This window comes from Rhinatrema bivittatum, chromosome 1 (genome assembly GCF_901001135.1).
Source record: "Rhinatrema bivittatum chromosome 1, aRhiBiv1.1, whole genome shotgun sequence".
In the NCBI taxonomy this organism is placed as follows: Eukaryota; Metazoa; Chordata; class Amphibia; order Gymnophiona; family Rhinatrematidae; genus Rhinatrema; species Rhinatrema bivittatum.
The window spans coordinates 67223000-67240290 of record NC_042615.1 but is presented as its reverse complement, the minus strand read 5'-3'; the positions used below and the strand labels follow the sequence as shown (position 1 = coordinate 67240290).

General features: G+C 41.1%; 1 protein-coding gene across 1 annotated transcript in view; it reads right to left on the bottom strand.

The window, feature by feature from the left end:
• The window catches only part of LOC115098293, a 178840-nt gene that overhangs the window by 51177 nt on the left and 110372 nt on the right, over positions 1-17291 (bottom strand). The window contains exons 3-4 of the mRNA XM_029614925.1: positions 11199-11333; positions 5510-5628 (exon numbers count right to left, since the gene is read on the bottom strand). Coding sequence (XP_029470785.1) covers positions 5510-5628; positions 11199-11333 — 254 coding nt within the window. The remainder of the gene's footprint in view (positions 1-5509; positions 5629-11198; positions 11334-17291) is intronic.

Here is a 17291-nt window from a genome sequence, read left to right as displayed (position 1 = left end):
TTGGGCCGAACGAGGGTGCCGGAGGGAACTCGCGGGGAATCACGTGACGCCGCGTCACTCCGACGTGGCGCCGACGTCACGTGATTCCCCGCGGGGTCGCTTCCGGGATCCTCGTTCGGCCCAAAAGGAACTTTTGGCCAGCTTGGGGTTGTCAGGAGGCCCCCCCAAGCTGGCCAAAAGTTCCTTTTGGGCCGAACGAGGATCCCGGAAGCGACCCCGCGGGGAATCACGTGACGCCGCGTCACTCCGACGAGACGCCGATGTCACATGCTCCTTGTAAAGTTGGTCAGAAATGGCGTCCTGACCCCGCTGGACCACCAGGGAGTTGTGGTAAGTCTTGGGGGGGGGGGGGATTAAGGAGGGTGAGGGGTTTAAATTTTTATTTGCACATATGGACATATACTCAACTCATTGAATTCTGTTTATGTCCATATTGACTGCAAATGGGACCCCCTTTGGACATATGGACATATGAACTTAAACGTTTGCTCTGCACATCCCTAATAAATACTTATCTAGTTGGGAGCACATTATGGCTAGTTGTTCTCTCTCTCTCTCTCTCTCTCCTGATAGTAAACATGGGATCCTCAGTGGTTGTATGGAGGAAATACCACAATTCTAGCACATCTCAAAGTGCAAAAAGTATCACAATTTGCAGTAACTTAGAACTTCACATAGGTATTAGCACAAATTGTGATAAACTGCCTATTACCATAAAACATGTGATATTTGTTGCATTTTGATAAATCCAATCTTTTTTCAGAGAAGAGGCCTAACTATCGTCATGAGACCCCTCCCATGAAAAAACTTGTGGCTTAATGCATCTAGACCTAAATCAGTTAAGATGTTATTCTGCAGAGGCTCATCAGAGATACATGCAAACAGCTTACTTTAAATAAGTAAAATGTGATTACAGCAACAATGTGTGATCTTCAAATGTTATTTTTGTCCAAGCAAGACTGAGCAGAGGCAGGATGGGAAGGGACTAAGAAGGAGCAGAACCAATTAAGATGAAGCAGTTTTTCAGACAGCCAATACCAGCTGGCAGCTGCATAGATTGCCAATGAACTCCTCATATTTTTAAACTTGAAACCAAAAGCAAAATGTTACTTTGAGCGGCCACCATTTTGTTTCCTTTTTTTTTTTCTGATGGATTTCAGAAAAAAAGGATGTGATCCTGTAGCTCTTTCTCAGATACAAAGAAAAAGTTTTTTTAAAAAAAGATTTAAGAAGGAAAGGAAGGAGTAACTTAAAACTAGGTATTCTGGGCTTTGGCTGTTTTCACAGTTAGCCAGATAAGTTAAAAAAACAAAACAAAACAAACAACCTAACAGGCCAACAGTGGCCATAAACACATGTAGTGGGCTTCAACAGTTGTTTCCCCACTGGCCCCTCCCCCCCCAAGTTTAAAAAATATGTCACAACCCAACTGCCCATTCCCCCTTACCCTTCTTAAAAAAGTGAGGCACCACCCTCATCTTTGAAAACTCAAAAGTCCCCATTGTCCCTGCACTTAGAGGAGAGGCATTTATCTCCTCCCATGGAGTGAATATCTAAGTGACATTTAGTAAGTCATTTATTCATTGCCCTCTAGCCAGGATTGGTTCCTTCACTGGCAACTTCCCTTCCCCCCAGAGCTCTTCCTCCCACTCCCACATGGTTTGTGCCACAAAATACTCCACTTTCCCCCCAGTTCTCCCTCCCTGCCTCCTGCGCACTTCCTCCACCTAATGCTCTCCCTTCCCATTAAATAATAGCAGTTGATTGACAGTTGTCCTGGTGATCTTCCTTCAGGCAGCTCAGCGTAGTAACCCAAGGCTTTAAAAGACCAATCCTTTGCAATTGCAGAGGAAAAAAAAAAACAAACCTGCACTGCTAAATGCTGGTTAGTTAAGCTTTCCAGTTGAATGAGTGCCAGATATAGGAGCTTTTATTTATTTATTTTTTTATTTCATGTAGCCAAAAATTGATAGAGAAGTAAAATTGCATGAATTAGTGAACACATAGTGTTTTCCACCTGCAGATTACAGATAAAAATTCAACCCCAATCTGAACTATTACCTTATAATTATTAGTTCACTTCCAATGGGAAAAGTAAATGTCCACAGATCAGTTTTCAGTGGACAGATGCCCAATATTTCAGTTAGCACTAATTGGCACCTTAATTATCTGTCTCTGCAGAATGTTAAGAAACTGAACAGGCTCTAGAAGCAAAATAACCTTTGAATCTTTCTTCTCATACTGTTCATTTGTGAGCACAAATAAGGTACATTAGTATAATGCATTTTGATAAGGTTTTATAGGCTCTGCTCATAGTGTTTTTATTTGATATTTTCAAATTCACAAGTTATGGATGTACTAAATTGACAGCAAAAAAAACACAACAAGGTGGAATCGGTAAAATGGACTTTATTGAGTCTATTGTGTACAAAAAGCAATGCAACAGAATTTGGTCTATATTGAATATACATATGTTTTATGATCTTTTAGAAGGTAGATTTATAAAGGCGTCAAGATGTACACAAGCACTCCCTTCACATATTATATTTTACAATTCTGTTGCATTGCTTTTTGTACACTCAAATGCATATTTGTTTTATAGAATGATTACACAGTGGTTTGTACACATATACAAACATTTAAGATACATGTCTATGTTTTCATTTTATAGTGCAATATGCCTATTCTTATATTTATTTTATATTATTTAATATGGTTTTTATGATATTTTGTATTACAATTTATTTGTTAATCCAAATATATATGTTTGTATGTCTTTTTACATGTTTTTTATTTGTTTGAAATAGCCCCTGAAGCAGCTCATAGAGCGAAACTCGGCCAGAGTCGGGCAAGATTCAATAAAGTCCATTTTACCGATTCCACCTTGTTGTTTTTTTGCTGTTAGCCATCTAGGATCGGTTACCGGTTTGTTTTCTTGTACTAAATTGACTATATTATTTGCTTTAGCATTGTTTCCCTCTTTTTCCTCCATGTGTATAAAGGACTTCCCAAGTAAGTCAAGCCTCTTCAAAATTAGAGTTTTTGATTCTAAAGGGATAGCTTTCAAAATTTATGCAGTTAAAAATCAGCTTTTAAATGTAAGTGACCACCTACCTAGACATTATAGATGTGCATTAATTAGAAATAAATGGGTAAAACACAATAAATGAGCACAGATTTGTTTAATTTGTGGACCCCCAAAACAAATAGAAGAATCCCATGAATGAAAAAAAAAATATTCTTCATTTATGTTTCCCATTTAAATCTAAGGCACATTCAAATCTAAGGCTATGCTCTATGTAAAAAAAGGTGGAGATATCTCTAGCAACCAATTCTTGACTGTGTGATCACTCAGTCTTGTCAGAATGGAGTCAGGACAAGTTGGCAAGGAAACCTCAAAAAAGACAAATCTCAGTGCAGAATATTTTTAAATAGCCTATAGATGCTATCTGGATCAAGTGACACAGACCTATACCCACTATAGCCATTTTGAGACGCAATCGCCTTTGCCCTTTGCCTTTGCGTCTCAAAATGACGCCGATCACCTTTGCCCTCACTATGTCACACATAGTGAGGGCAAAGGCGATTGGCGCCATTTTGAGTATTGGCATCGGATGGCGATTTTGAGTCTCAAAATGGTGCTGATCACCTTTGCCCTCACTATGTGTGACATAGTGAGGGCTAAGGTGATTGGCGCCATTTTGAGTATTGGCATCTGACGGCCGGCGTGCACGAGGTCGCTCCCGGACCCCCGCTGGACTTTTGGCAAGTCTTGTGGGAGTCAGGAGGCCCCCCCCAAGCTGGCCAAAAGTCCCTGTGGGTCCAACGGGGGTCCCGGAGCGACCTGCCGTCCGATGCCAGGACTCAAAATGGTGCCGATAGCCTTTGCCCATATTATGTCACAGGGGCTACCGGTGCCATTGGTCAGCCCCTGTCACATGGTAGGAGCACAAGATGGCACCGGTGATCATGTGACAGGGACTGACCAATGGCACCGGTAGCCCCTGTGACACAGGCTATCGGCGTCATGATGAAACCAGCAAACGTGGGTGTGAGAATGCAGGGATGGCTTCTGGACTCGCCGCTGGACCACCAGGGAGTTTTGGTAAGTCTTGGGGGGGTCAGGAGGGTGGGGGGTTGTAGTTAATTTTAATTTTAGCTGGGACAGGAATTTAACTCGCCGTAGTAACATATTGACAGATCGGCTGCACATCCCTACCAGATATACCACCATAGGGTCTTATTGCTGTTCTATCAGTCATGCCTCTGGTGTACCACCTTAGGGGTCTTAGTGCTCCTCTGCTTACCTGCCATGCCCCTGACATACTACCTTAGGGATCTTGCTGTTACCACTCTACCTACATGCCACTTGTAACACCATGATGTAATTCTGCTTACTGCATCTCAAGAAAGATATAGCAGAATTAGAAAAGGTACAGAGAATATAGAACAAAATGATGAAGGGGGTGGAACAATTCCTCTGTGAGGAAAGGCTTAATAAGTTAGGTCTCTTCAGCTTGGAGCAGAGATAATTGAAGGGAGATATGATAGAGGTCTGTAAAATAATGAGTAGAGTGGAATGGCTAAATGAGAATCAATGTTTACTCTTTCAAAAAGTACAAAAACTAGGGTACATGCAATGAATTTACTAGATAATATATGTAAGACAAATAGGAGAAAATATTTTTTAAGTGAATGCATAATTAAACTTTGGAACTCATTGCCGGAGGATGTGATAAAAACTGTTAATGTAGCTGAATTTAAAATGATTTGCTATACCTTTCTGTGAAGCCTCTAATAAATACTGTGCTTTTAAATAATTGAACTATTTGGTTGTCAATTTTGTGGGACAATACATTATACACTTGACGCACATCTTGGATTGTGTTAAAAAAGGTTTGGCCAAGTTCCTGAAAGAAAAGTCCATAAACCATTATTAAGGTGGACTTTGGGAAACCCACTGCTTATACCTGAGAAAAGCAGCATAGAATCTTTCAACATTTGGGGATTCTGCCAGGTACTTGTGACTTGGATTGGAAACAGGATACTGGTCTTGATGGACCTTTGGTCTAACCCAGTATTTGAAAATCTTATGTTCTTATGTGTTTTAGCTCATCAGGTGATTAACACAATATTTTTCTGTAATTTACACACATTTCAAAATTAGCTATGAATATGTATTAACAGTCAATGTTAACCCATTTTAATATATTGGTCTCCTAATTAGAGGTTTTAAACTAAAATATCTAGGTGCAGCACACTTACTGAAATTACTAAAACCTTTACAGTTTTAAGAAATTTGCATTAATTTTTTTATTTAATACTTAGCAGCATATTATGACAAAAACCTAAATAGAAATGGTTCTTTCAGTTCATAAATAAAGACCTAAGTCAATCTATTTCATACCTAAAACAGTTCCTCCACTCTCTGGATGTTGGTGAAATTCTTGACGAACTGGGCATTAAAAGGCAAAAAAATATCGCACACAGACATAGAATTATCTCTTACCCAGTTTGGTACAATAATGTTTCCTTTGATGCAGTCAAATCGATAGCGTTCAATGTCTCTGCATTCATATTCCTCAGGGCAGGGCTTCAGGATGCAGTAACCTCCTTCCTGGATAATTTCTTCAGAAGAAAAAATAAGTTCAAGAGTTAAATCTAGACCAATTATGAGGTCCATATTCAGTAAGCCAGTTAGTAGACAAGTTACCCAAGAATTTGTTCCATATATTCAGTGGGAAAAACATCCCGCTGAATATACCAGCCTAAAGTTATCCAGTTGCATGTGGTCAGATAACTAGGAGCCGATATTCAGAAGCCATTTAGCTCAATAACTGAAAAGTTATCCGTCTAAATGGCAGTGGCAATATTTGAAGCAATATGCAGCTAGAGTTTACCCGCATAATTCGGGGGTGGTCTGGGGGCAGGCAGGAGGCATTTTGGGGTGGGCCAGAGTTAGCCACATGCCTATGCATCTAACTCTGTTCACATCACAGAGCTGCCCTAAACTTAGCTGGTTATACGTATCCGGCTAACTTTAAGAAGCTGAGTACATTCAGTAGCATGAATCAGTAGAGCCAACTAGCTGCTCTGTGGCTGAATATGGACCCTAAAAAACCCAAATGGCTATGTTTGACTATAGCCAGCTAGGTTTTACAGTTATCCGGCCTTGTGTGGATGAATAACATGCTACTTAACTGGATATCTTGAAACAATTTCTGGCTAAGTAGCGCTGTCATCTACTAAAGAAAAGGATAAAATAAGCTGCCCCATCCCCTTTCTCCCCTCCCAAGTGATGCAGAGTATCCTAAATGCCCAACCCCTAAACTTTTAAAAATAATAGTGACTTGACCAGTATTTGGAAACTGGGCCCCCATTCCAATTTTACCTTAAAAAGGAATTCAGTCTGCATCCCACCCATCCACAATGTTATGAGGTGCACCTGGCCAAGGAGGCCACCATAGTCATTGCTGGTGATCATCTGGGGTTCGGTCATGTAAAGAAGAAGGAGCACTGCAGGCAGAATTTGATGGCACTAGCACATGGTCAGTGCAGCTGACACATGGACTGTTCCTCGCTTTTCCACTATGGGAAGGGAATGTGATGCCTCCTGATTGACCACCAAGTGCTTTGACATCATTGGCTAATGCTGGCACTGCTGATTGGGTCCTCAGTAGGCTCAGTGACTAGGAAGGGAGTTACAGCTTGTGGCTCCAATGGCTCCACCCCTCTTGCTCTTGGCTTCTATACTTTGTTCTCCAAGCCCACCTACTATAGTGCCAGGTAGAACTGACTATGGGCCTCATTTTCCAATATCGCAATGGTAACGCATGAGGGGGCGTGTCCTATGCAAATAAGGCATTTTTCGTGCAGCGGGGAAACATCGCGGCACGCGATGGTTTCGCCATTTGCGGAACTGGAGTCGCAAATCGCGAAAACATCGTGCACCGTGGTACAACAACCAATGAATCTTCGCAGTACACGAAAGGCCGGTAAAGGGTTATCGTGGTTCATGATATTCCCAGACAGCCTGTTTCTGGATGGAGAGAGTGAGAGAGAGAGAGAGCGAGAGAGAGAGAGCCTTCCTATAGTGCCTATGCCCTAGACAGGTATTTGTATCCCTATGGGAGGGCCACCTAGTAACTCGAGGTGGGGATTAGGTATGAGCGTAGGGGGTTGTGGGCCACTTTCACATTCAACATGAGACCTACGGAAAGAACAGTGGTCTCTAGTGAAGATTTGCTGGCCGTCGGAGTGAGGACACTCACTCCAAGAAAAGATTTGGGCAACGTTCTCTCAACCTAGCTTGATGGACACTCTACCTGGGCAACAACAAGCTAGGTTGAGAGAACGTTGCCCAAATCTTTTCTTGGAGTGAGTGTCCTCACTCCAACGGCCAGCAAAACTTCACTAGAGACCACTGTTCTTTCCGTAGGTCTCATGTTCAGGGAACTTCTGTGTTTATCTATATTGTTCCTGAGTCTTCTACCTTGGAGTTTCCGATCAGGACCCCTAGTTTTACAACCTCAGGAGGTATCATCGGTCCTATTCACAACTACTGCTGATCGCCCAAAGCCTGCCTCTGTTCTGCTTTGCCTTGCTATATTGTTCTATCCCAGAGGGAGGCCCGACTAGGAAACCTGCCATGTAGCAAGCCTACTGGTCTCACATTTATTTATTTATTTATTTAACATTTTTTCTATACCGACCTTCAAGGTTAAATACCATATCAGGTCGGTTTACATCGAACAGGGGTAAATCAGTGTAACATAACATAACAAAGGAACAACTTTTTATAATTAGTGGAGGTAAAGCAGAAAAGTAAGAAAGTTACATAATAACAAGGACCATGAACTAGGAAGCTGAATTCAGCTGGAAAAAGAGAAACCTTAAGAATGTATTAAATTAAAATACTAAGAGACTAGTAACTGATGAGAATATTGAAGGGGCGAAGTTCCAAATTCAATGCTGAGTAGTTGTAGTTGTCTAGTGAAAGTTTGAAGGATCAGGGAAGGCTTGTAAGAAGAGCCAAGTTTTGAGTTTTTTTTTAAATGTTGGTAGGCACGGTTCCATTCTGAGTTCTGCAGGTAGGTTGTTCCAGATGGCTGGACCTGCTGTGGAAAAAGCTCGGTCTCTGGTAGAGATGAGTCGTGTAGCTTTAGAAGGTGGGGGTTGTAGTGCTCCTTTGTAGGTTTCTCTCATTGGTCTGTTGGAAGTGTGGAGTTTGAGTGGGAATTCGAGGTCAAGATGGAGGAAGCTATGAATTGATTTGTGAATTAGAGATAGAGCTTTGTGCAGAGCCCTGTGACTGACTGGTAACCAGTGTAAATTACGGAGGACGGGCGTAATGTGGTCTCTCTGGTTGGTGCTTGTTAAAATTCTCGCTGCAGCGTTTTGTATCATCTGTAAGGGCTTGGTTGTTGAGTTGGGAAGGCCAATGAGGAGAGAGCTGCAGTAGTCAATTTTGGCAAATATTAGGGATTGAAGAACAGTCCTAAAGTCATGAAAAAATAGGAGAGGTTTGAGTCTTTTTAACACTTGAAGTCTGTAGAAGCACTCTTTAGTTGTGGTTTTGATCATATTCTTTAGGTTAAGACGGTTGTCTATAATTACTCCAAGGTCTCTCACATGAGTGTGGGTGAGAAGGTGTTTGTGATGGATCTGTGACGAGGGGTTTTCTTGGTTGGAGGAAATGAGGAGGAGTTCAGTCTTAGAGGCATTGATGACCAGGTTTAGACTGTTGAGGAGATTAGTGATGGCTTGTAAGCTGTTGTTCCAGAGTGCGATGGATTTGTTAATAGAAGCTGTTGTTCCAGAGTGCGATGGATTTGTTAATAGAGTTTCCGATCAGGACCCCTAGTTTTACAACCTCAGGAGGTATCATCGGTCCTATTCACAACTACTGCTGATCGCCCAAAGCCTGCCTCTGTTCTGCTTTGCCTTGCTATATTGTTCTATCCCAGAGGGAGGCCCGACTAGGAAACCTGCCATGTAGCAAGCCTACTGGTCTCACATTTAGGTATGATTTCTTAGTTAAGGTATTATATAATGAACCTTTCTAATTATAGAGTGGTCAAGTGTTTGGCAGTTAGGATTCAATGCATAAAATACAGAGTCAGGCACTGGGGTACAGGAAGGGACTAAAATACAGAGATACAAAGGACCAGTATATGATGGAGGAGATGGTGAGAGGTGTAACAAGGGGAGAGTTTATATGAACAAAGCAAAGAATGGAGAAAGAAAGCTTGAATTAGACATAGTGTAGACCATGGGTTAGCTGAGTTGGTATAAATAGATTACAATTCCCCAGAAACCAACCAATTCAGTGCGAACTGGCTAGTGGTGATTGGGTCCTAGAAGGCTGGGTGTTCTAGAAATATTCTCTCATAAGTTGTAATAGCTGTTTAGATAGTTGCAAGGCTTGGTAGAGATGTGGGGGTAATGGGGAGCCCTGGGTATTGGATTAAGCATGGGATCTGGTAAAAAAAAAAATGGAAGAAATAGTAGAAAGCAGAGAAACAAAGAAAATGTGACTTGAATAAGCATTAATATCCTACAAGTGGTCAGTCTTCTATGGGTAGCAGCTGGAAAATATACTTACATTGCAAACAGAGAAAGTTGGTTAGGTTGGATGGGCCAATTTGTGTAACTTTTATTCCTTTTTAATTTATTTTCTAATCTCTTTTATTTTATATTATTACTTTCTGTAAACCTTTTTGATAAAACGTACATTTTTTAAAATGGTATATAGATATTTTTAAATAAATAAATACATACATACTCTGTCATCATCTACTATGCTACTCTATAACTGTATTGGTGGCTTTGTACTGTTACCATCTGATGGGAGATTTTTGCATTTTTAGATCCTCCCCAGGTCTAGGCCATTGTCTCTGTTTTGGAATTGGTCAGGCTCTCCTTTATAAATTGAAATTGAACATGCTTAAAGTGTAGTTGGAAGATTCCTTGAATGGAGATTTTCTTTGGTTGGAGTTAGATTATGTTTTGGAGAGAAGGGAAGTTTTGCTTGTGGATCCCTGTAGGCCCCACCAATGGGATTATTCAAGTATAGAAACCATTCTACAGCCTTCACAGATCTAGAGGATTCTGCAGGGTTGGTAGAAACATTAGGCAGGGTAGGCAGTGACCAAGGGTACAGGAAGTGGATAGGGTGACAGAGTAGCTGGTAAGGGCGGTAGTTTTGAAAGGACGGACTAGATGAGAAGTGGCACAGGTGAGGCATTGATCTGGAGGGCATTTTCCATTTTTGGATATGTATTTCTTTGAGGAGTTGGGGTGAGAGAGAGAGAGAGTGAGCAAAAGATCACGTGATGACATCACATGATGACATCACTGCCTATGGTGGCTGGACACCCTTCCACCAGCACTGGGGTTCCGTCTTCTGGAAGAAGAGAAAAACAGAGAAGATTTTTTACTTTAAGAGAGTTGGTTCTTTTTCTAACTAGCTCCCAACTCAGAAGGGCAAACTCATCTGACTGAGGGGATTGGATTTTGGCGCCTGAGCTCTGAGCAGAGTCAGGTTACTGCATTGCTCTCCACTCAGTAAAAGTGGGGCGTGTGGTGTCCCAGGAATAAGAACTGATTTTTGGAAGAGCTGTGTGTTGAAGAAGGGATTATTTCTTTTTGCTTGCAGGGAGATATTTTTCCAACATCATTTTCTTGCCTAATTTTGGAGAAGATAATTTTTTTCTTTCCCATCACTTGGAAGAGACTTTGGACACTGATTCAAGTTTGGAGATGGATAAAAAGACTGCAATACTGGAAGTTATCATTCTTTTGTTCCTGTTGATGAATTTTGCCATTCTTGCATAGATTTTATTCTTTAAGTTGCAGTACATTATTTTTCTTTTGAACACCTTTCCCAGTCTTCTGAATGTTTTGTTACCTCCTGCTTGAGAACTGGTGAAGAGGCCTACAAGAGTTAATACTACTAAAGGAAGGACTGGGAGGTGGGAGACACTGTGGTAGGTTCCCATTCCCAGCAGCCTAGGGCCCCAGAGGCTTGTCCTCCTCCCCACCGGCTGGACCCTGGCTTCCCAGTGGCTGACTACTGTAGAGTGGTGAGAAGCATGAGAGGTCCGGGACAGTGAGCTTGACCCTGGGACTGTGTGCCCCTGCATTAGGGACCTCAAACCAAAAGGGGGTCTATATCTATGATTTCTATTTATGCTTACCCGTGTCTACACAGGAATCCACTCCATTCTCAACAGCTGCTAGCTGGAATCCAAGTTTGCAGGAACAGGTGACCCATCCATCCACCACTCGTTTGCAGTGAGTGCGATCAAACCTGGTGTTCCACAAGGGTTTTACTGTGATTGACAATTAAAACAAAAAAAATATACATTTGATTATCCTATAGCTCTTTTTACTTTCAGATGTGATGAAAATGAAATAGTCATGTGAGTGCTAGTCTGTTGAACGTTAAACACATACTCTCTTTATGAATAAATTGCTAGTAGGTGAATCTTAGTGACCCAGCTCATATCCTAGGTCTGATTTAGTGGGCTACATGTGATCTGATCTAGCAACATCATTTCTGGAGACTGGTATGGTTCAAATTAGAATTGCTTGATAACTTATGATTTTAGTGTATCTTTTGCACAGTTTGATACAATTCCAATAGGGTTCAGATCTGATTTGGAGATGATCCCCTCTTTTCTGATTCACTTATAGTATGTATCTATGACTCTGACATGGGAGGTGAGAAAGAAGAGGTGGAGGATAATGATTTAAAGTTTTTCATTGTGAATATAATTATAAAATGCATATTTTGAATTTGGCATGAAGTCCTGTCATTGATTAAACTGGAAAGAGCACACGGGGAATTGAGAGCGCAGAGGGGAAATATGCAGCATGATATCGTGGCTTGTTTTCATAGTTTTGTGCTCAAAGAAAATGTGGCTGGGTTAGCTAAAAAAATGGGACACATTATGTGGAAAGATCAGAAAGTAGAGGTAATTCCAGGATCTCTGTACCATCGCTATAAAGAAATGAAGGAAGTTCAAAAACATCATTGCTACTTTGAGAAAAGAGGGAATCCATTACCAATGGCTGTTACCCTTTGGGCTGCAGTTCTGTGTCCTAGGGAAATCTACCAAAGGAAAGTCTATAGCTGAGACAGTAATATGCTTACAGAATGTGGGAGTGATGACAACTGTGGAAGAACAACTTGGCAATCCTGTGTCCTTGTCTGGGAGGAGAGAGGGTCAAGCTAAATGGCAGAGAGGTCTGGGTGCAGGCAGGAGCCTTTGGAGGCAGCCTGAGCAACCCTTGTCACCTGGAACAGCGAGGGTGTGAGGAGCAGACTGGAGAGTTGTGACTGTTAAGAAGGGGACAGGAAACTGTCCATTTTGGCTCCTGAAGGGGTTAAAGTTAAGTTAAGAGGGTGGTTGGGATACCCTCAATTTTGGTCAGGGCTAGAATGATGGGGAAAAGGGGGCGAATATTGAATAGTAATTTTTTTGTAATGTTTTGGATAAGTGAAGGGCATTTCATGGTGCTCTGGAGATGGTTACCTGACAGGATGGGGTTGTTCCTCAGGAGGAAAAACTTGGATCAAGAGGTGGTTTGGTGTGATGAGGGGGTGGGAATGGGGAGGGCGAGGAGAGGGAGGAGGTATGTTTGGTGCTGGGAACTATGAGGCATAGGGGATATGGGCAGGTGGGATTTTGGTGTGAGTGTTGGGGAAGATGGATGGATGGGAAGTTGGGGTGGATGTGTGGGTGGCTTGTTCTGGTCTTTCCAATGGGGACTATGAAAATAATGTCCTTAAATGCAAAGGGATTAAACTCACCCATTAAAAGAAAATTACTGTTAAAAGAAGCTGAGGTGATGAGAGCGAACTTAATATTCTGCCAGAAAACCCATTTAAAGGCAAGGAATATCAAATTAATGTTGTCTAAACAATTTTCAGTCCAGTATTTTGCTCCAGCTATGAAAGAGGATACGTATGGTGGGGTGGAGATTTTATTTACTCAAAATCTGTTGGTAAATGTTAAAGCTGTGATTAGAAATGTAAACAGCTGATATATGGGGAATTATTTATTTTGGTTAATGTCTATGCACCTAACTCATATCAGGGGGCTTTCATGCATACTATATTTAATTCCCTTATGGGGTGGGATGAAGGATTCTTATTGATTGGAGGTGACTTGAATCTGACTAGGTATCTATTTTTAGATAACTCCAGTGGGGGTAAAGGGTCCACACACCAACAGAGATTGCGATCTGGGAGTGGAACCTTATTGATAGTTCAAGGCTGAAGAATCCAACCATGCAGACTATTCTTTTTATTTGAAATCCCATGGTTCCTATTTGAGGATTGACTATTTTTTGCTACAGAAGAGCCTAGTGGGTAATGTATTAGATGCGGGAATTAATAACATAACATGGTCGGTTCATGCTCCAGTGTGGGAGGAAGTGAAGGTCAATAAGGATAAAATGGGGTGAAAATATTGGAGGCTGAATGAAGACCTGCTATCTCATAAATTATTTAATGATAGGCTTGTGAAAGATACTGAGGAGTATTTGGCTTTGAATGACACTGGGGAAGTGAGTCTGGTGCTCTTATGGGAAAGACTGAAATTAATTATTCTGGATAAGTTAATATCCTTCCTTAAGAAAGAGAAGAAAAAGGTTTGGTTACGACTAATGTAGTAAATAGCTTGATTGGAACTTAAAGAGGGACAGAGATGAGCAGACTATGATGGTTTTAGAGTTAGTTCATCAGGAACTGAAAGCCCTAGATTTGGTGGAGATAGCATCATATATGGTGTGGGTGAAACAAAAATATTTTGAGTTTGGTAATAAAGCGAGTTGGGTGCTGGCTAGGCTAGGTGCAAAATCAGATTCTCAAAATCAAGGGGAGGGATGGGAAATTTCTTTGTGACTGTAAACTAATTTCTAATAGATTCACCCAGTTTTATGAGCATCTATATGCTCCAGTTAGTAATATCAAGAAGAGGGTAATAAAGGAGTATCTTAGAAGCATTTTCTTACCTTTTCTTCTGGAGGAGGCTAGAGAACAGTTAAATGCAAAAATTAGAAAAGAAGAGGTACTAAGCGTAATCTCAGATTTAAAAATGGGGAAAGCCCTGGGACTCGACTGGTATTCAGCCAAATGTTATAAAACATGCAGACAGATGTTAGTGTGACCATTATCATCCATGTTTAATTTCTTAAGAGACAGCACCAGTCAGAACATGGAACGGAGCCAGTATTACTGTAATTGCTAAGGGTGGGCATGATTCCAACCCCTGTGGTTCCTACCGACCTATTTCTCTAATAAATTTGGATCTGAAGATTCTGGCAAAAGTCTTGGTGTTGAGATTGAATAAAGTAGTTCCCTTTCTCATTAATGGTGATCAGTCAGTATTTGTACTGGGTAGGCTTGTGGTGAATAATGTGAAGAGAGTGCTAAATCTGATGTGGTGGGTGAAACAACGAGGAATACCTGGAGTGTTACTGGTGGTGGACACCTTGAGGCATTTGATAGGGTCCACTGGCCCTATCTATTTCGGTTTTAGACAAGATGGGAGTAGGATCTCTTCCAGAGCTCGTTTCCATGGAGTTGTAGGGGGAAGCCATAAAAGCATCTGAGAGAGGACAGAGAAGAGGACTATGCAGCAGGGCTGAGCCCAAGGCCTCCTTACTCTACCAGATAGCTCTCAACTGAGGGAGGGAGCGAATGCTATCACCACAGGAGGTTAAAATCCACAAGAAAGGATGTATGTCCATTATCTGCTGGAGACAGAGAAATACTGACTGGTTGGTGCCTCAGCAGAGCTATATGAGGATGACATCAGCAAGTCGTTCTCCATCTCCATCTGCTGGTTGGAGTGCACAACCCACTGGTGTGGACTGCCTTGCCTGGATGAAGAGGAAGCTGTATTTAATGATAATATACCTTGTCATGGCTTGGAAGGATACATACTATCAAGTTGAATGTGCTCCCAAGATTTTGTTATTATTTCCAAACACTCCAGATCCTTATTCCCAGGGGGGTGTTGAAAATTTGGCAATGGAAGCTTTTCCACTTCATTTGGAAGAGAAGATCCCCGTGGGTGGCAGGAGAAGATTCTCTAACTACCCTAATTTCAGGGAGGATTGGGGGTACTGAAACTTGTTCACTACTATGCTACTGTGCAACAAAGAGAAATGTTGCAGTGGCAGTATAAAGTCAAGAGTAAGCTATGGATAGATCTGGAAAGGGACATACTGGGGATCCCCTCGCCATGGTCATCCGAGAGGTCAGGGATTACAATACAGAAGGGCTCCCCTTTTACACTGTTGTCTCTAGCAATATGGTTACAATGTAGGAAACTCCTGGTAGGGGATAAACTAATGTGGTATCATACTTATTTTCTATTTAATAAATGTTTTCCTCCAAGGAAGACTACTGCTGTGTCATATTGGAGGGGGCTGGGGGTACTGAAAGATTAGAGCAGTTTTGGGATGGGAGAGCAGTTTGCTTTTTTGAGGATATGTGTCAGAAGTATCCATTGGAGGAAAAGGTTAGGTTTTCTTACATGCAGCTGGCACCCTTTGCCCATTCCAGGGAGGGGAGGGGGGGGGGGGAATGGAAGATATTAAAAAGAATAAAACAATGTTTGAGGTCTATTGTTCTACAGCTGATGGTATGAGCAAGGTAATCTCCAAAATATATGGGTTACTAATTGGGGTGGCAAGTAGTAAACCGAAGCATATCAGAATGGGAGAGAAACTTACAGACTTCACTGGAGGACTCAACCTGGGATTTATGTTACCAGGGAGGAGCTCTGTTTCTTCCTTGGTTGTGGAAAACAGATATAAGATATTTTACAGATGGTATCTTACACCTGCCAGATTGGCTAAAATGTTCACTGGTGTGCCCAACGATTGCTGATTTAAGTGTGGTGAGAGGGGCCATTGTTATCATATATAGAGGAAATGCTCAGAAGTTAATAGGATATGGTTATTGATCTAATAGCTGAGATCACGGGGCGTAGAGTGCCAAGGAATCCCAAATTGTTCTTTATTACCGTGGATATTGATAGTTTAGTTGAGCAGTCTAGATGAGTGATTTTACATATAATTATAGCTGTGCATTGTGAACTAGGTGCTTGGTGGCACAAGAACGTACAATTGAGATTGGCTCGAGTGTTTAATATGCATAAATTAACTGCCTATTTACATGATAATGTTCCAAAGTTTGAAAACGTCTGGGCACCTTAGATTTGCTGGAAGGAAGTTCAGAGTTCTACTTTGGAACAGCCGGATTCAGAATGATTAGAACTGTGGCAGATATACAAACTCTTGTCCAGTTGGAACGCTTTGGTGTTCCAGTGAATTAGGGACGGGTGTGGTTGGGTTACGAAAAAGGGAGTAGGGAGGGGATTATATAACCGTGAAGAATGGGAGTGAGTGGAAAAGATGAAAAGTGGATGTTGTGATATTATAACGTTTTAAAAGCCATTTCTTACATAAGCTGTTTGACTGTTACGTCTTTTGCATGGATCAGGATGTATTAAGTGGTTTCTGATTAAATCTTCTACCTTGTGACTGTCTATTGTGCATTCAAGTAATAAAAGGTAAATTAAAGAAAAAAGAAAATAAAACTGGTCCTTCCCGTATCATTTTCTTTCTTGTTTTTTGTGACTGTGGTATTTTTCCACATATTAATCCTTTTTAAGATACAGATGTGAATCGGAGCTATAACCTATGAAATTCCTTCAACATGTGCATAATCCTAAAAAAATAAAAAGCATTTTAAAAAAAGCAGTGGGAGAAAGAAAACCTCAGCAAAAAAAAGAGAAAATTACACAGTAAGGATCAGTCTTGGTATAAAAACAAAACAAAACAAAAACCAAATCCACATGCCACATAATAATATGGAGACTTAATTATTACATAATTGCTTAGTTGGATAAGTTGAATCAGGATAAAAGGGCCATCAAGACAACCTTTTTCCAATTGCTTAAGAACTGATTTTGTGGTATTTCAGGGGAAAGCAAAAAATATAGTACTCTGTATATCTGCTGTCAATTCTGCAGCGGTGAGAAATATTCTTTTTTATTAAAGGGATAATTTTGTAACATCACACATACATTACCCAGCTAATATCTACATACTGTAAGTTACATCAATTGACTTACGTGCTTGTCTGCAAAGCTAGGCACTTACAATTCAATCTGTTATTTGGTGCACGTTGTTTTGTTGAGAGAATTGGCACCCATGCTTTTTATAATAATAAAATATGAGGTAAATTTTCAAAGGCATCACGTGCATAA